This window comes from Polypterus senegalus, chromosome 13, assembly GCF_016835505.1.
Source record: "Polypterus senegalus isolate Bchr_013 chromosome 13, ASM1683550v1, whole genome shotgun sequence".
Lineage (NCBI taxonomy): Eukaryota > Metazoa > Chordata > Cladistia > Polypteriformes > Polypteridae > Polypterus > Polypterus senegalus.
The window spans coordinates 137292730-137308067 of record NC_053166.1 but is presented as its reverse complement, the minus strand read 5'-3'; the positions used below and the strand labels follow the sequence as shown (position 1 = coordinate 137308067).

At 39.4% G+C, this 15338-nt stretch overlaps 1 protein-coding gene across 1 annotated transcript in view; it reads left to right on the top strand.

Annotated features, from left to right (window-relative positions):
• The window catches only part of hs3st2 (heparan sulfate (glucosamine) 3-O-sulfotransferase 2), a 231752-nt gene extending 229131 nt beyond the window's left edge, over positions 1-2621 (top strand). Inside the window, exon 2 of the mRNA XM_039775372.1 lies at positions 1284-2621. Within this exon, the coding sequence (XP_039631306.1) occupies positions 1284-1902 (619 nt within the window). The 3' untranslated portion in view covers positions 1903-2621. The remainder of the gene's footprint in view (positions 1-1283) is intronic.
• Positions 2622-15338: the final 12717 nt, after the last annotated feature.

Here is a 15338-nt window from a genome sequence, read left to right as displayed (position 1 = left end):
TGGCTTTACCAAAACAATCATTGATCGCGAATAAAGTATCCATTATTCATAAAGCTTCAATTGGTGATCTGTCTTTCTGCGTTAACCACATATTTTTTCATACGTCTCAAGCCAAGGGGATGCGAGGCTAAAATGAATCGAGAAGCACTCGTACATACTTAGTGCATCCCCTCTCGGGAATTGAACCTCGGCACTAGAGGCGAAGCCTCTACTATTGCGCCACGGCGTGCGGTTTGTCTATTTGAGCTTAGCAGTGTAATTCAGTTTTTGTTTAGCACTCTTTGGAACTGTTGCTTTTTGTCTGCGCACTGCGTCAGTTCACGTGAGCCGCTGAATATGGTTTTATATGTCATTCGCTCGCTTCTAATTGTTTTGCTGCCTTCTTAATTATATAATGCATGTTTTCTTAAGCGCTTTTTGTAGCTTTTTTTTCCTGGTTTTCTACGTAATGCATGATTACGTGAGAGGCGTGATGATGTCACACGAAACTCCGCCCCCACGGCTTGCAAGCTCAACTCCATTACAGTAAATGGAGAAAATAGCTTCTAGTTATGACCATTATGCGTAGAATTTCGAAATGAAACCTGCCCAACTTTTGTAAGGAAGCTGTAAGGAATGAGCCTGCCAAATTTCAGCCTTCTACCTACACGGGAAGTTGGAGAATTAGTGATGAGTCAGTGAGTCAGTCAGTCAGTGAGGGCTTTGCCTTTTATTAGTATAGATATATACATATATATAAACATAAATATATTGACAGTATATATATATAAAATGAAACATGGCAAAAGAAAATTGATTGGGCTTCCAACTGGGCAAAACCCCATTTAATTACAAAAAAAGACAAAAATTACAAAAAATATGTGCTTGTACGCTTTCTCTGTGAGGGTCAATTCCCTATGGCTATTGTTCAATTTCACTTTGTAGTCTTGATCTAAACGTTATCGTGGTCAGGTCCAAAATGAGATGCCACCTTCCGGGAGTGTCTTCCTTTTATATTGGATGGACTGGAAGGGGAGGGGCTTCCTTGGTTTCATTACCATCAGTGAAATGAGATCTCTTTATTTGGTTCCTGTTAACAAGGTATTAGTTCCAAATTACACAGCACCTTTCAAACTTTTAATACAGTGTAGTAATTGTGACATAACCTATTTGATGCCAGTTAAAATGATTAAAGAGTGTTCTTTTTGCTTATTTTAATGAATACTCTACAGGTGATTTTATCTTATCTATGTATTTTTTAAAATCATTATGGTAATCTGTTTTATTTCTCTCTTTTTTAACAGAAGCCTCATGCCAAGGACCCTTGATAGCCAGATCACCATGGAGAAAACCCCCAGTTACTTTGTCACCAAGGAAGCACCCAAAAGGATTTTTAACATGTCCAGAGATTCAAAACTTATCGTGGTTGTGCGCAACCCGGTGACCAGAGCCATATCAGACTACACGCAGACTCTTTCCAAGAAGCCTGACATTCCTACTTTTGAGGCTCTGGCATTCAAGAACAGAACCCTGGGTCTGGTGGACTCCTCCTGGAACGCCATCAGGATAGGGATGTACGTCCTACACCTTGAAAACTGGCTGCAGTACTTCCCTCTTTCCCAGATCCACTTTGTAAGTGGGGAGAGGCTAATCACCGACCCAGCAGGGGAACTGGGAAGAGTGCAGGACTTTCTGGGTCTCAAAAGGATTGTGACAGATAAGCATTTCTACTTCAACAAAACAAAGGGATTTCCCTGCCTAAAGAAACCGGAGAGCAGCAGTTTACCTCGTTGCTTAGGGAAATCGAAGGGAAGGACTCATGTCCAGATTGACCAGGAGGTCATTGAACAGCTCAGAGAGTTTTATAGGCCATTCAATATTAAATTTTATGAAATGGTAGGGCACAACTTCAGGTGGGATTAAAACAGTGGGGCTGATTTGATAAATGACTAAAAAATTGTCTTCCATTTATCTGGCAATCTGGAATAACTCATTTATCTATGGGCATACCATGAAGGTTACTGTCCTAACAAAGCCTGGCAGTTGGTGGCAGATACCAAATATTTGGCAAAATCGCTAGGGGTAGATGATTTAGGGCTGAGGGCAGGAAGACTAGTCAGAATAAATGAATGTGAAATGTTAGAATCAATCTAAGGCACTGTAGTCAATTCTTCACTTTACTTGGTTTCTTGACTCAAATTGTGCTATCATACTTGCTGTCAGGCTTTTATCATCTGTTACTCGCACAGAGAGAAGTGTCCAGTATTCAACACTCCTCAAAAGAGCTGACCAGAGCACTTTTGCATTTTTTTTCTCACTCATATTATGGGTAGGCCTCCTGGAATGGAAAGAAAAGAGAACAAATATATAATGTCGATGAGCGAAAAGAAAGAGGAACAAGTAAATGTTAACACAGTGACTTTTGCTCTTCTTCTAACATCAGTATATTCTGTTTTAAATGAGTTACAAGACAGGCCATATAGTGTTTTATGTCCAATATAAAGGAAGCAAGTGCTTTAAAAAAATTAGAACTTCTTCCCTATAAAGAGGTTTGAACACAGTAAACAAAGCCATGACAATGGTGTTGTATGCTTGAAAGAATGTTGTATTGTAACAATATTTTGTCCTGTGAATAAAGCACAGATTTATGCTATGATACTGTGTGTCAAAAAGTTTTTCTTTTTTTAAAGGAGAAAAAAATCAAAACTTCATTTTAAGTCTGATATGTTGCGACAAATGAAAGTTTACCAAAGGGTGAGGTACCAGGTTCTCCACTTGGGCAGTCGTGGAGAATGAGATGCTGCACACCTTCAATTCCATTCAATTCAGTTTATCTTTGTATACTGAACACAGCTGCAGTGCACCATGGCAAGTTCTCTAAATGCAGAATTAGTACACATATTAAGTTATTTCTTCACAAACATAATATATATGCAGTTGCCACACAAAATTTTATTCTAAAGCCAAGTGCTTTCTGCACATTTTAAAAATGTCTTGCCCTCTCTGCCAGTCCACTAGAAAATTTTGTGTGTGCTAATGATAGTTTCCTCCCATCAGCCCCGGCGCACTCCTGCGGCCCCATGGGAATTGTAGTGCCTGTATCACCTGTGGTTTATGGTTTTGCCTCCTTCATTAAAACTCTTCTCCTTATTTGCCATATAGCTTATACTTTCAGACAGACTGGTAAACAAAGAAACATCCAAGCAGCTTATGATTTTATTTATTTGAATTAAGGTTGAGTCTTCTGGCCTGATTATGGCATATGTGGATATATTCTGCAGCAGTTCAGGTTGCTTCATTTTGTTCAGCCGGTAGCTTACATGAATTATGCTCATTTTTAGTTCAAATTGTTAGGGCTAGCCTTTATGTTGTTATGATACAAGAACTTTATAAGGTTTACTAAGTTGTGCTTTTTTGGCCAGCCTGTTACAAAAGCAGCAGTGGTAGTAGTTTTCTGTGTTAGCCATTTTGCCAGCCTGTGGCATTAACGCTTTTTTAAATTGTGTCTTTTTCGTCAGCCTATTTCAGAGGCAACTTATGTGATTGTCTGGGTTGTTCTTTATTGTCGGCCCTTGGCGTAAGCAATTTGTGCAGTTGTCTGTGCTGGTCTTTTTGGACAGTCTTTGGTACTTGCCTAAGTCATATGTGCTAGCCATCCAGTAGTACAAGATAACAATGTCATTCTCTAGGTTGGCTTTATTGCAGCTGGTATATGACAAAAGTGACTAATATAATTGCCCTAGCAGTGTCTGTCTTGCCTCAGCAAGAAAACAAATAAACATTTTTTTTAGTTTAACTGGGAGATGCAACCAACAGGCAAAACAAACAAAATAAAATAAAACAAAAACGACAGAAGCCCAGATGAGAGGCAAAAATCACAGTCCAATTCAGAAAAGAAGTCGATAACCAGGCAAGCCATGAAAATAAATCAAAAAGAGAATACAATAAAGGTTTAGATGAATTTTATCCACAGGTCGGATTAAGCTCAGTGGAACTGCAGACTTTTTATCCCGTCTGCTGATGAACTTGAGGTCACGACCCTGGAGGCCACACCCCTGGAAACGCAGGACGCGACCCTAACAACGGTACACAAAATGGCTTCCACTGTAGACAAAGCCCTCCTTGTGACAGTGTCTTTATGAATGGCCTGTAGTGTCAGTGATTTATGTGATTTTCTATGGCACATTTGTTGGTGTATGTGGGATATGTGGTTGTCGAAGTTGTGTTTTTTGACTAGTCAGTGTTACAGGTAGTTTATGCAGTTATATAGGTCGTATCTTTCTGCCTACACTGTACAGTGGGTGAGTTAAATGGTTGTTTGGTTCTGTCTCTTTGGTAAGGTGGTTGGATAAGCAACGGATTGAGTTGTGCAGATTATGTTTTCAAAACCAGCCTGTGGCATCGGCAGTTTAAGCGGAGATCAAGGTGGCATCCCTGTGCCTAGCTTGTATCTTATTCATACTTTTAAAATTTAGCTTTTTATGTCCTGAAAATATTGGAAAGGAAAAACTACATGCATACCTGATTGCTTATGCCAAATGAGAATGTTATATTGCAGCAAATCAATACGTATTTTGGCAATGGAATTCTCATGCATACCTTTTAAACATGATTTCAGATAACTGTTTAAATACTGTAAGGGATTAAACAAGAGAAAGATGAAACAAAACTCAAAAAAGTTCAAAACTATCGCAGACATCTTGTGTCCTTTTGCAGCATCTCTCATGGGCAGCTAAATGCTGCTGGTGTGTCCTTTGAGAAACCCACTCTCCTCCCTTCAGCTCCGTTCTCTTTCATTAATGAACACTGACGTCCAGTGCCTTTGTTTCTTAAATAGCCCACTGGTCTGGAAGAGGCAGGACTTTTGAGACCAAACCAGAAGTGGAGTTGTAGCTCATTGTAGGGCTTGTCCTTTTGTCTGCAGGTGACAGAGAAGAAGCCACTAGCCGCCATGTTTTCTCTGGCAGCTGTGCCAACCCAGTTACCTTATCAGAGACCTGTTGATCCTCCTTGTGCATGCACATGATTTTATTTATAAACTGTAATAAGGTAACAGCATGGGTCCCCAACAATGAGGATCCTACGAGCTGTATCACCCCCGGGAAATCATGACACATGGCCGTAGTACCATAACTAACGCTGAATTCAGGTATTGTGCCTCATTCAGGACTCCATTAGTGACCACTCATTCGACACAAAGTCAAACCAACTGTACCCAAGGATGCTCTGAAGAGACACAGTACCAAAGGAGTCCAGTCTTCATCTCAGGTCAAAGGATAGCATCCATGTCTCGCAACTATAGAGCAAGGCAGGTAGCACCAGGACTCTAAAGACTTGGATGGATTTAATTTATTTAATGGATTTTATTTATTTTCTTGTACTTATCAACAGAAAAATCTATACTGTTAAAGTGAAAACAAATTTTTGCAAAGTGATCCAAATTAAATAGAAATATAAAGCAAGCATAAATATAACTATTTACCACCCCTCTTAATTCAGCAGTCAGGAGATGCACTTTTGGCAGCCATGACAGTCTATGTGCACAGGTCTCTCTGCTTTGCACATTTGCACTTGGCCATTTTTCTCCATTCTTCTTTTCCAAACTGCTCAAGCTCTGTCAAGCTGAATAGAGCTTGTGAGTGAACAGTCTTCATCAAGTGCAGCCACAAATTCTCATTTGGATTAAGATATGGACTCTGACTCTGCATCTCCAGAACATTCACATTGTTGTTTCAAAGCCATGCCTGTGGAGCTTTGACTTCATCCTTGGGACTGTTGTCTCACTGGAAAACAACTCTCACAAGGTGCAGGTTTCATGAAGACTGTGTGTGGTTTTCCTTCATGTTTTCCCTTTATTTTGCTACATTCATTTTTCCCTCCATCTAGACAAGCCTTCCAGGGCCTGCTGCAGAGAAACATTCCCATAGCCCAACGCTCTCACCACCATGTTTCGCAGTGGGAATGGTGTGTTTTTGGTAATGTGCAGTATTCAAATATGGCTTTTAACCTGATGATCTAAAGACCCATTTCTGTTTTCATTAGACCATAGATCTTTATTCCAGATATCTTCAGAGTCTCCCATGTGTCTTCTGGCAAACTCTTGTCGAGAGGTGTTGTGCATTTTTTTCCTCAATACCCCTTAACCATAAAGCTGTGATTGGTGGGGCACACAGACAACAGTTGTCTTCACAGACGCTACAATCTTATTCACTGTAGCTTGTAACTCCCTCAGATGTCTCACAGGTCTCTTTTTAGCTTCACTCACTTGTCTTCTTCTTGAATAATTACTTAGTTTTATGCCTGTTGTAGGCATATTTGCAGCTGTGCCATACTCATGGATATTCAGTCACTTCAATATTCTCCTGACTCGTGCCTTTCAATTGCCTTTTCATGGAATTGCTTGGAGTGCTACTTTCTGCTCATTTTATAGGTTAAGTCTCCATTCTGACTCAGCACAAGCTGGACCTTCAGATCAGATGTATTTATATGACAATTGACTAAAACCCCAGACGGGTGAACTCCATTTAACAAATTCTTCGACTACTAAAACCAATTTGATGGATCAAAGGGTGTGAATGCTTAATTTTTTTGTGTTTTATCTGTTGAATTAGTGTGGACCCCTTGGCAGAGAGTTTTATTTTTTTACTTTGACATTAAATAAACTTTTTCTGTTGATCAGTGTCAAAAAAGCCACAATAAGTCCAATGTGTTTCAATGGTGCACAACCATAAAATGTGAGATGTTAAAAGTGGTACATACTTTTTATAGATAGATAGATAGATAGATAGATAGATAGATAGATAGATAGATAGATAGATAGATAGATAGATAGATAGATAGTGTAAAAAGACAAGAAACCAAGAAAAAGGTTTGAGAATCCACCCAGTATGCCTGAAAATTAGGCAATTCATATAACAAAACGAGTAATCTTCGGAGACTGAGTCCATACATGAATCGACTTGTATACAAAGAAATGTTGGCTTTGTAAAGGATAGGCAGGAAGAGGCGTGCTTTGAATGTTGAAACAGGAAGTGAGATCAATGGTGTAATCGGAAGTGAGGTCAGGCGGGATTTCCCGAGTACATGAGAACATCACAACATTATATACAGTAGCCGTGAAAAATATATTGAACAAAACATTAATATATAAGGTAATTTATTAAGTAGACTTGCACTCCTACCCAGTAATATGTCAAATACGTGCTTACAAAATAAACACAAAATAGGAATAATTTAGATTAGGATTAGGGGAGTTTAGAAATCAAGAAAAGACAGAGATGAATCAGAGACTGAGTTTAACAAGAGTGACAGAAGTAGGAAAGAAATCATTTCTGTGTCTACTAGTTCTTGTTTTAGCGACTTCTAACTTTTCCTTGATGGAAATAACTGAAAGAGATGGATGCCCAAGGTGAGTATTGTCTTTGTGATGTACACAAGACCTCTGTGGAGTCCAATTTCTGGCCTACAAACTTTTCTGCTGTCTGAATAACACACTGCAGTTTATGTTTTGAAGGAGCAGATGCATTGCCATACCAGACTATTCTGATGAAAGTGAGGATGCTTTCAATGACAGCTCGATAAACGGAGTTGATGGAGTACTAGGGTGTTGTACCGTGTTAGCCATTATGGATGTAATGAGAAGTCAAGCACTAACTAAAAAGATTACGATATGCAGCTCAGGACCCTTCTTCATGCCAGATGTAATACAGCAACTAGAGTTCCCTGTGTTTATATAGACACAAACATTCAGATACAGCATTGGAAAACCTTTAAGTGAGACACCTTGGATGTAAAAAATTAATAGACCTCTCCAAGCTAAGAATCATTTAGCGAGAGAGGAGAACAATGTATAGTCAAGATCATTTGATAAGATAACTGTCCAACAAAGTCTTCTGAAATTTTTGATGAGTTTTTCCATAAAATGTGGATGTGTAGTCAGGTTGTCTGGGTCAGTCATATCTTGTCTCTATTGTTAATTTTTAGCATCAGTTGAATTTCCCATTCCTTTTTCTCCTGCTGTGTCTTGAAGTTGCCCAAAAGCACTGTGACTTTAAAGTCCTTCTCCCAGTGTCCATGGCTGCTGAAGTGAGCTCCTAGAGGAACATCCCTATTGCTATGCCTAATGTGGAACCTGTGTAAATTCATTCTTTGGCAGAGTGTTAGTGCAGTTTCTCCCCCATAGAGAGCAGTGTCAGAATATTTCATATAGAGAATTTGGTAGACCATATTAGATGATCTGCAGGAAAACTATCCCTTTATGTGATGTTCTAGTCAGCAGTGTGGTATAACTGTATCTGTATCATAAATGTAAGCACACATTTTCTGTAGGCAGAGATGTGCCATAATCTGTTGGTTCACCAAAGGAGCTTTGGACAATTAATTGGTGCAGGTCTGGCGGTTGTCTGTATGCCAGGAGGGGAGGTTCTGAACATACAACTCTTAGCGTTTCATCATTATTTAGTATTGGCTGCAGCTGTTTAAAAAATTTTCAAAGTGCTTCAAGATGTGGGTTATATTGTGACAACAAAGGGGATGTGGTTCTTGTTGACTTTACTTTTATATTCCAGAAGGTTGTCCCTGGGTATGGCAATAGCACTTCTTATTTGAGTGTTTGTTATCTTGGGAGTATATCCTTGTCTGATGACATCTCGTTTCAGCTCCTTCAGTCAATCATCTTGGTCTGTCTGTCGATTGTAACGTATTGCTTGGCTGAAAATGATGGAGGGCCGTATATGCTAGGGGTGGAAACTATTACTTCTCAGGTAGGTCCATCTGTCTCTTGGTTTGTGAAAAACAGAAGTCACAAGGGTGTTATCTTTCAGTTGAATGGTGGTGACCTCTGTTTATGAGTAATTAAGCTTCATCTTTATGTTGGGGTGGAAAGAATTATCTTCATTATGAAAATGGAGGAGGTCCTTCTCACTGGCAGTTCAGATTATGAAGATGTAATCTAACGGAGATCTATGTTGTTTTTAAGACACATCTCCCACCAACCTCAGTCTTAATCAGTCTTGAGGACTCAGACAGCATCTCTGTAATATATAAAACATTTTAAAGTCCTTCTCTTTCAAACATCCCAGAGTACAGTGGGAAAAGGATCTCTCACTCAACATCTTGGGAAAAGGAGTGGAAGGTAGCAATGCACAGAATTCACTCAAGTTCCATATGTGCAAAGCATACAATTATTCAACTTAAAATTATATATTAAGCACATCTGACTCGTTTAAAGTTGCCCAAAATGTTTCCAGTGCAAGATCCAACCTGCGAACGTTGCAATCGAGCTCTAGCCTCACTGGGCCACATGTTTTGGGCCTTCACCAAATTAACATCATTCTGGACCAAAATCTTTAAATGCCTATCAGACAACCTTAGTGTCACAATCACTCCTAATCCACTAACAGCTGTGATTGGTGGGCTTCCAGATGGGCTTAAAGTGGAGAAGCACAAACAAACTGTAATTGCCTTTACTACGTTATAGGCACGTAATCTTGTTCAATTTGAAGAATCCTATCTCTCCTGCAATCCCCATTTGTTGCAAGTAAAAGTCTTAAGAATAAATTGTGAATGAGAATAAATTGTGTATCAGAGTGAATTTTTTCATTTGAGCCAAGACACCTAAATGATTCCACTCTGTTCACAGTGAGACCGTGTATAACTAGGGGCGTAGGAGTTTCTCCTACAATCCAAATCATTTCCATTGTCTTCAAGGAGTTCACTTTAAGATTGCTGAGGATGCACCAACTGGTCATTATGGCATCTCACCCCTCATCTGTGATCAGGCCAATCAGTGTGGTGCCATCAGTAAACTTCACCAGTTTAACAGATGGGTCACTGGAGGTGCAGTCATTGGTGTAGCTGCATGTCATTTGTCTGAGGTGATCCACAAGAACGATGGTAAAATATGCCAAGTCCATGCAAAACTGTTCTCAGCTACTGAAGGATTGAAACTGAGGCCTTTTATGAGGTGGCAACCTTTTCCACTGCATTGCCATGCCATCCATTTGATTAAACTTGAATTTAAAATTTTAAGAAGACTGTAAACTTTCCATTTAAAATGTATAAAAACAAAATAAACAGACAGAACCAGTATTGGAATTTCTATTATGGGACCCATTGGCAGGCACCTAGGCACTGAAGAAAGCTGAAATTTTTATTTTGTCTTGTTGAAAACCTTGTAGGTATTGTGAAGAGTTGACAGTAGCTACACAGTTCCAGTCTCTTTGATCCCAGTAGGCTCTGCTGTTACTATGAATAGGCCAAGGCAGAGGAACAGTCATTAAAGGTACCGCAGACTGCATGTTCCATTTTTATGATATCATAGCCTCTGATGTTGTCAGAACAAACGGCTTCACCAAAATCTCCTGTGTGCTGTTTTTTTTTCTTTCTTTTTTTTCTTACATTAATAGCAGAGCTTACTTTGAATGCATTATGGGAGAAGGTGCAAGCTGTTTTAGTTAGGAACGAGCAATGTTGAATTTGCTTTTTACCTTTGCATGCTTTAATTTTTCGGAAACAGAAAAAAATATACATTCTTTAGCTTGACAGAAATCAGTGATTCAGTATTATAACCAGCAAAGAAGTAATAAATTAAAGACTACATAGATTGCTGAATATGAGTCTCAACGCTTGAGAAAAATGACTCCAAAGAATGAGTCCACTCGGCCATTTTTATGATGGTGGTCGGCCCATTTCTCTTCTTTTGAGTATCGTCATCTTTTCTAAACCCACGGTGCAGATGCTTAGCCATTTTCTTGCAATTGGTCTCTCAGATTTGTTACTCTCTGCTGTTGTGGCTGTGAGTCCCAAAGCACTTAATTCGCAAAAACACACCCAAAAATGCCCATTAGAGGGGGAAACCCCATCAAAAAACCCAGCTAGACACAAAAAAGGTGCCTTAGAGAATCTTTATAAAATGAAAGTTTAATGTAACAAAAATGCTCTTCAACAACAATGAACCTCCATGGAGGTTGCCCAAAACAATCAGGCAATCCAATGAAACCAGTCCAGATACAGTAAGCTAAAAACAAAGTTAAAAACAAAGCATTAAATCAAAAAACCCATGGAATCAAAAAGCATAGTAGAGCACAATGCATAAGAACTCACTATTCCCTAGTACAGGTGCCAGGAATTGTGGGAAACCCTCCAGGTTTATAGGGCAGAGCTCAGCTCATGGTGGTGATTGGCAGGTGACCCCACCTCTTGGGGGACCAACCACAAAACACATGGAACATAACACAGGCAAAGAAAGTACATGAAAGTATTAACGAAAGTAACATTAATATGCATACTGTAAATTGCTCAATAAAGAACAAAAATTATATAAAACAAATACTTGACTCCCCTCTGGCTATAACATCTGAAGGGAGCATTCTTCAAATTTGTGGCTGAAGCAGCCTCTCACAAAGATGGCCTTCATTTTAACAAGAAGAAGACATACCTACTTCCTTGACATTTCAATAAATTTGGTGGGTGGCTGAAATGATTTTGAATACTTGGCAATTTAGAGGAATCCACAAGAAGCAGAATCTGAAGACATTTCTGGCAAGCAATAAAGGATCTGGGCAACACAGAGGGGTGCTGTCTTGAGACTGTTGTCTCCAGGCATTATTATGAGAAGGAGAAATGGAAAAGGAGAGATGTACAGTAAATGTTTGAAATGTACTAAGGGACATGCAAGGTCAGAACCAGAGGAGCTAAGAGGAAACAAGCCAACAAAAAACGGAAGTCAAAGTCGGAGAATGGGTTCTAAAACTGAAAACAAAATCCTAGCACTTGGCCTACTCGTTCAAAAACTAACTACGCTAAAGGTGTTGTTGCTTTATCCAACCGACTGATGATACTGTCACTTCTCTGTGTCAGCAAAATAAGAATAAAGTTTGCCAAAATAAATTACAACAGTATGAAACTCCTTCAGATAAATTCCCTACAATAAAAAATGTAAAATACACATTTAACAATGCATTATTATTACAGGTTTTTTTACTGTCTTGAAACTCTTGCCACCTTAAGGTCAACTGGATAAATGTGTTTTCTCATTTCACAATATAGTAAGGGCAAAATACAAAGATAAAGAGTTGAAGGCATCATCTGGTGAATGCCATTTATTTGGCAGGTTGAATAAGGTTACAAAATAAAGAAGAAAAGGAAAAAAAATGATTTTGGCCATTGCACTGGTCTTCTCAAATGTTTTATTCAGATGGGAGTCACTAAGTGACTGAGGGCTTCTGGGTTTGTCTGGGCAGGACATCAAGCAGAAGCGGAAGTGATGTCACTGTTCTCGATGCCTCCTGCCTTTGGTGCTGAGGACAAAAGAGGAGAAGGCATAAATGGCAGCCCCAACACATGACCCGAAGTGGAGCTACAAGTAACATTAAAGCCCTGAAGACGCCCCATACTCACATATATGTTATATCAGCTTTGGAGTCCATCTCCTTCTGAAGGATAGCCTAGTAATTCAAGGTCATCTGCTATCTTATTCCTGTGATCCATGCCTAAAATATAATGCATTGAAGAACTGTTTGTCGCTTAAATGATTTTTGTGAAGTTTATTGGTTTCACAGTCTGAAATTTTGATGCATTAGTGTTGTCAGAGATGAAAGAATAATCAATGTGACGTTGATGTCTGTTAGCCCCATTGTTTTAGTGGCTTACTCGTCCACACACATGTACAGAGTGTCCGTAAATGATTACCAGGATTAAAATTTACCATAATGCTTAGTGAAGAATCTAACTTTCTTCTTCTTTTTTATTCATTTGTTTATTTTTTACTGGTACTGTATTTAGAGTTACACAGACTTTTTGTGTACTGACGTTTGTTTCATATATCTACTGCTGGTAATGCAACTGCATCTGATAATTAAAATGGTATCCATCACTGAGAAAGTACCTCATACAAATATGGAAACTGATTCAGCATTTATTTAGAATAAAGTATGGAAGAGTGGACATGATATGAAGTCAAAAAAGTCATGAAGTGAAAAAACTTTTTTTATATTTTCCTCTTTTCATCAAAACTGCTTGGTTTTACTGATTTTATTTATGACATTAATGAAACATGTGGATCTTTGACCCTTAAATAAAATATAAAGAACTTATACTTGATTGTGAATTCTGACCATGTATGTACCATGTCCTGGGGGATTATCAATAGATGGGCTTGTGGAGATTATGCTGTCACGCACGTATGCATGAGAAACAGCCTAAAGGCTTAAGTGATGGTAATTCTCAGGAGATGGCGCTGTGTGAGAACGTTCTGGCTTCTCCCACCGCAGAAAGGAAGATTGACTCCATTCCATCACTGACGTCACTTCCCCCTGGACCCGCCTCTCCCTCACAGAATGCCTGGAAACTGCAAGAGCTGCCATCTTAGTCATTCAGACTAAGACAGAAGTAGGGACGACTCACTTTTTTGCACTGTAAATGCATTTTCTTTTCATTTCACATTATTCAAAGTACACAGGGTTGGCAGCAAGGTGTCCCAAATTATTGACGTTGTTCTGTTTATTCTTTAGAGTAAACACTGCACATACACATGCATACACACACACACTCACACACCCACCCACACACACACACACACACACACACATATATACAAGGATAAATCAAAATGTTAAAGCAATATGAAAGTTATGCAGTAACCACAATAGATAGAAGCTGATACAATACAACACATTTGTGATGGCTAATGGGTAGACCGAACAAGCACAGCACTGTCGTCTGCCTTTTGTCTAGTTGAAACCTAAGAATACATTTTTGGGCATTACTGTTCCATGTAGATCACTCATTATAAGACTTCTCCAGACTGGGTATACCATGGTCCCAGTGGTTTCTGCCAGTTCTTAGCTGATAGCACTGCCGAACATCTTTCAGTTTCAAAGGAAAGTAAGCTTGATGCACTTTTTGTTTGCTGCACTGTTTCCATGGCCTACCACAGTATTTTTGGTCCTCACTTTGCCTGTTTACTTGTGCATCTGCAGAAGAGCAGCAAATATGGAAACACTTATCTGCCTGTGAGAGACCAGAAATGCCTTGTGTTTTGCCCAAATGCTCACTTTTGCCACTGCATACCATCTGAAGGTTGCATGACTACATCTACTGCCACCTTTTATTTAGATAGATAGATAGATAGATAGATAGATAGATAGATAGATAGATAGATAGATAGATAGATAGATAGATAGATAGATAGATAGATAGATAGATAGATAGATATTTTACTAATCCCAAGGGGAAATTCACATAATCCAGCAGTAGTATACTGATACAAAAAACAATATTAAATAAAAGAGTAATAAAAATGCATGTAAAAACAGACAATAACTTTGAATAATGTTAGCATATACTCCCCGGGGTGGAACTGAAGAGTCACATACTGTGGGGGAGTAACGATAAAATTTATTTATCTGGTTTATTCCATGTTCTGTTTCATTTCATCGGTTTCGTTCAACCTATACAAGATGTCATTGGTCATGAGCACCTTAATCAAGCCCTGGGCTTTATGACTATGAAGATCTCACTTTTGTGAACTTTGAAGTGGTTGATTACTATGTTAGTTCTTTGATTAAGAACATTCAACTACAGTGTCTTAACTGTATTTCTTTTGACACACTAATTCAGAAGATATAAAAATAACAGTCTACGACAGCTAAATTATTGTGGCCACCAGGGGGCGCACCAGCTCCCCAGAACCAGCACAAAACAGACATGGACACAAGTTTAGCACAATGCAGAAGGCATTATTTCAGTGGAAAACGTTTCCCAAATCATTTCCCACCAGTGCAGCACCAAGCACAGTACTATAAGCACAGTTCCAAGCACTATATAATGCCCACGGCACTTTCTTTTCTCTTCTTCTCGTCTCTTTCCACCTCTACTCCTCCTCCAGCAAGCTTCATCTCTCTTCCTCCCGACTCTGGCTCTTTGAATGAAGGCAGGCAGCTCCTTATATGCTTCACCTGGGAGTAGTCCAGGTGGCTCATTAGTGAGGTCTGGAATCACTCCCGGCAAAGTAGGGCTCTGTAGCTCCCCCCGGCAGCTCCTACGGAACCCAACAGACTCCAACTTCCATGGAACCTTGTGAGGATCTGAGGTGGTTATGCAACCCAGGGAGTCTGCTATTTAGCGCTTTTCGGGGAGACAGTGCCCTCCCCCGGTTATTCTATTACGACAGACTTCCGGCCGTCACACCAATCTACAGTGCCTAAGACCGTTGCACAGTACTATACTTTACACATTCTTTGAGTCTGAATTCATCAAGGTGCTGGAAACACTCTTTTTAAATTTTGGTCAAAGGTGACCCAATAGTATCAGACAGTTCCTGCAGATTTCTACGAAACTCCCACTTCACCTTATCTCAA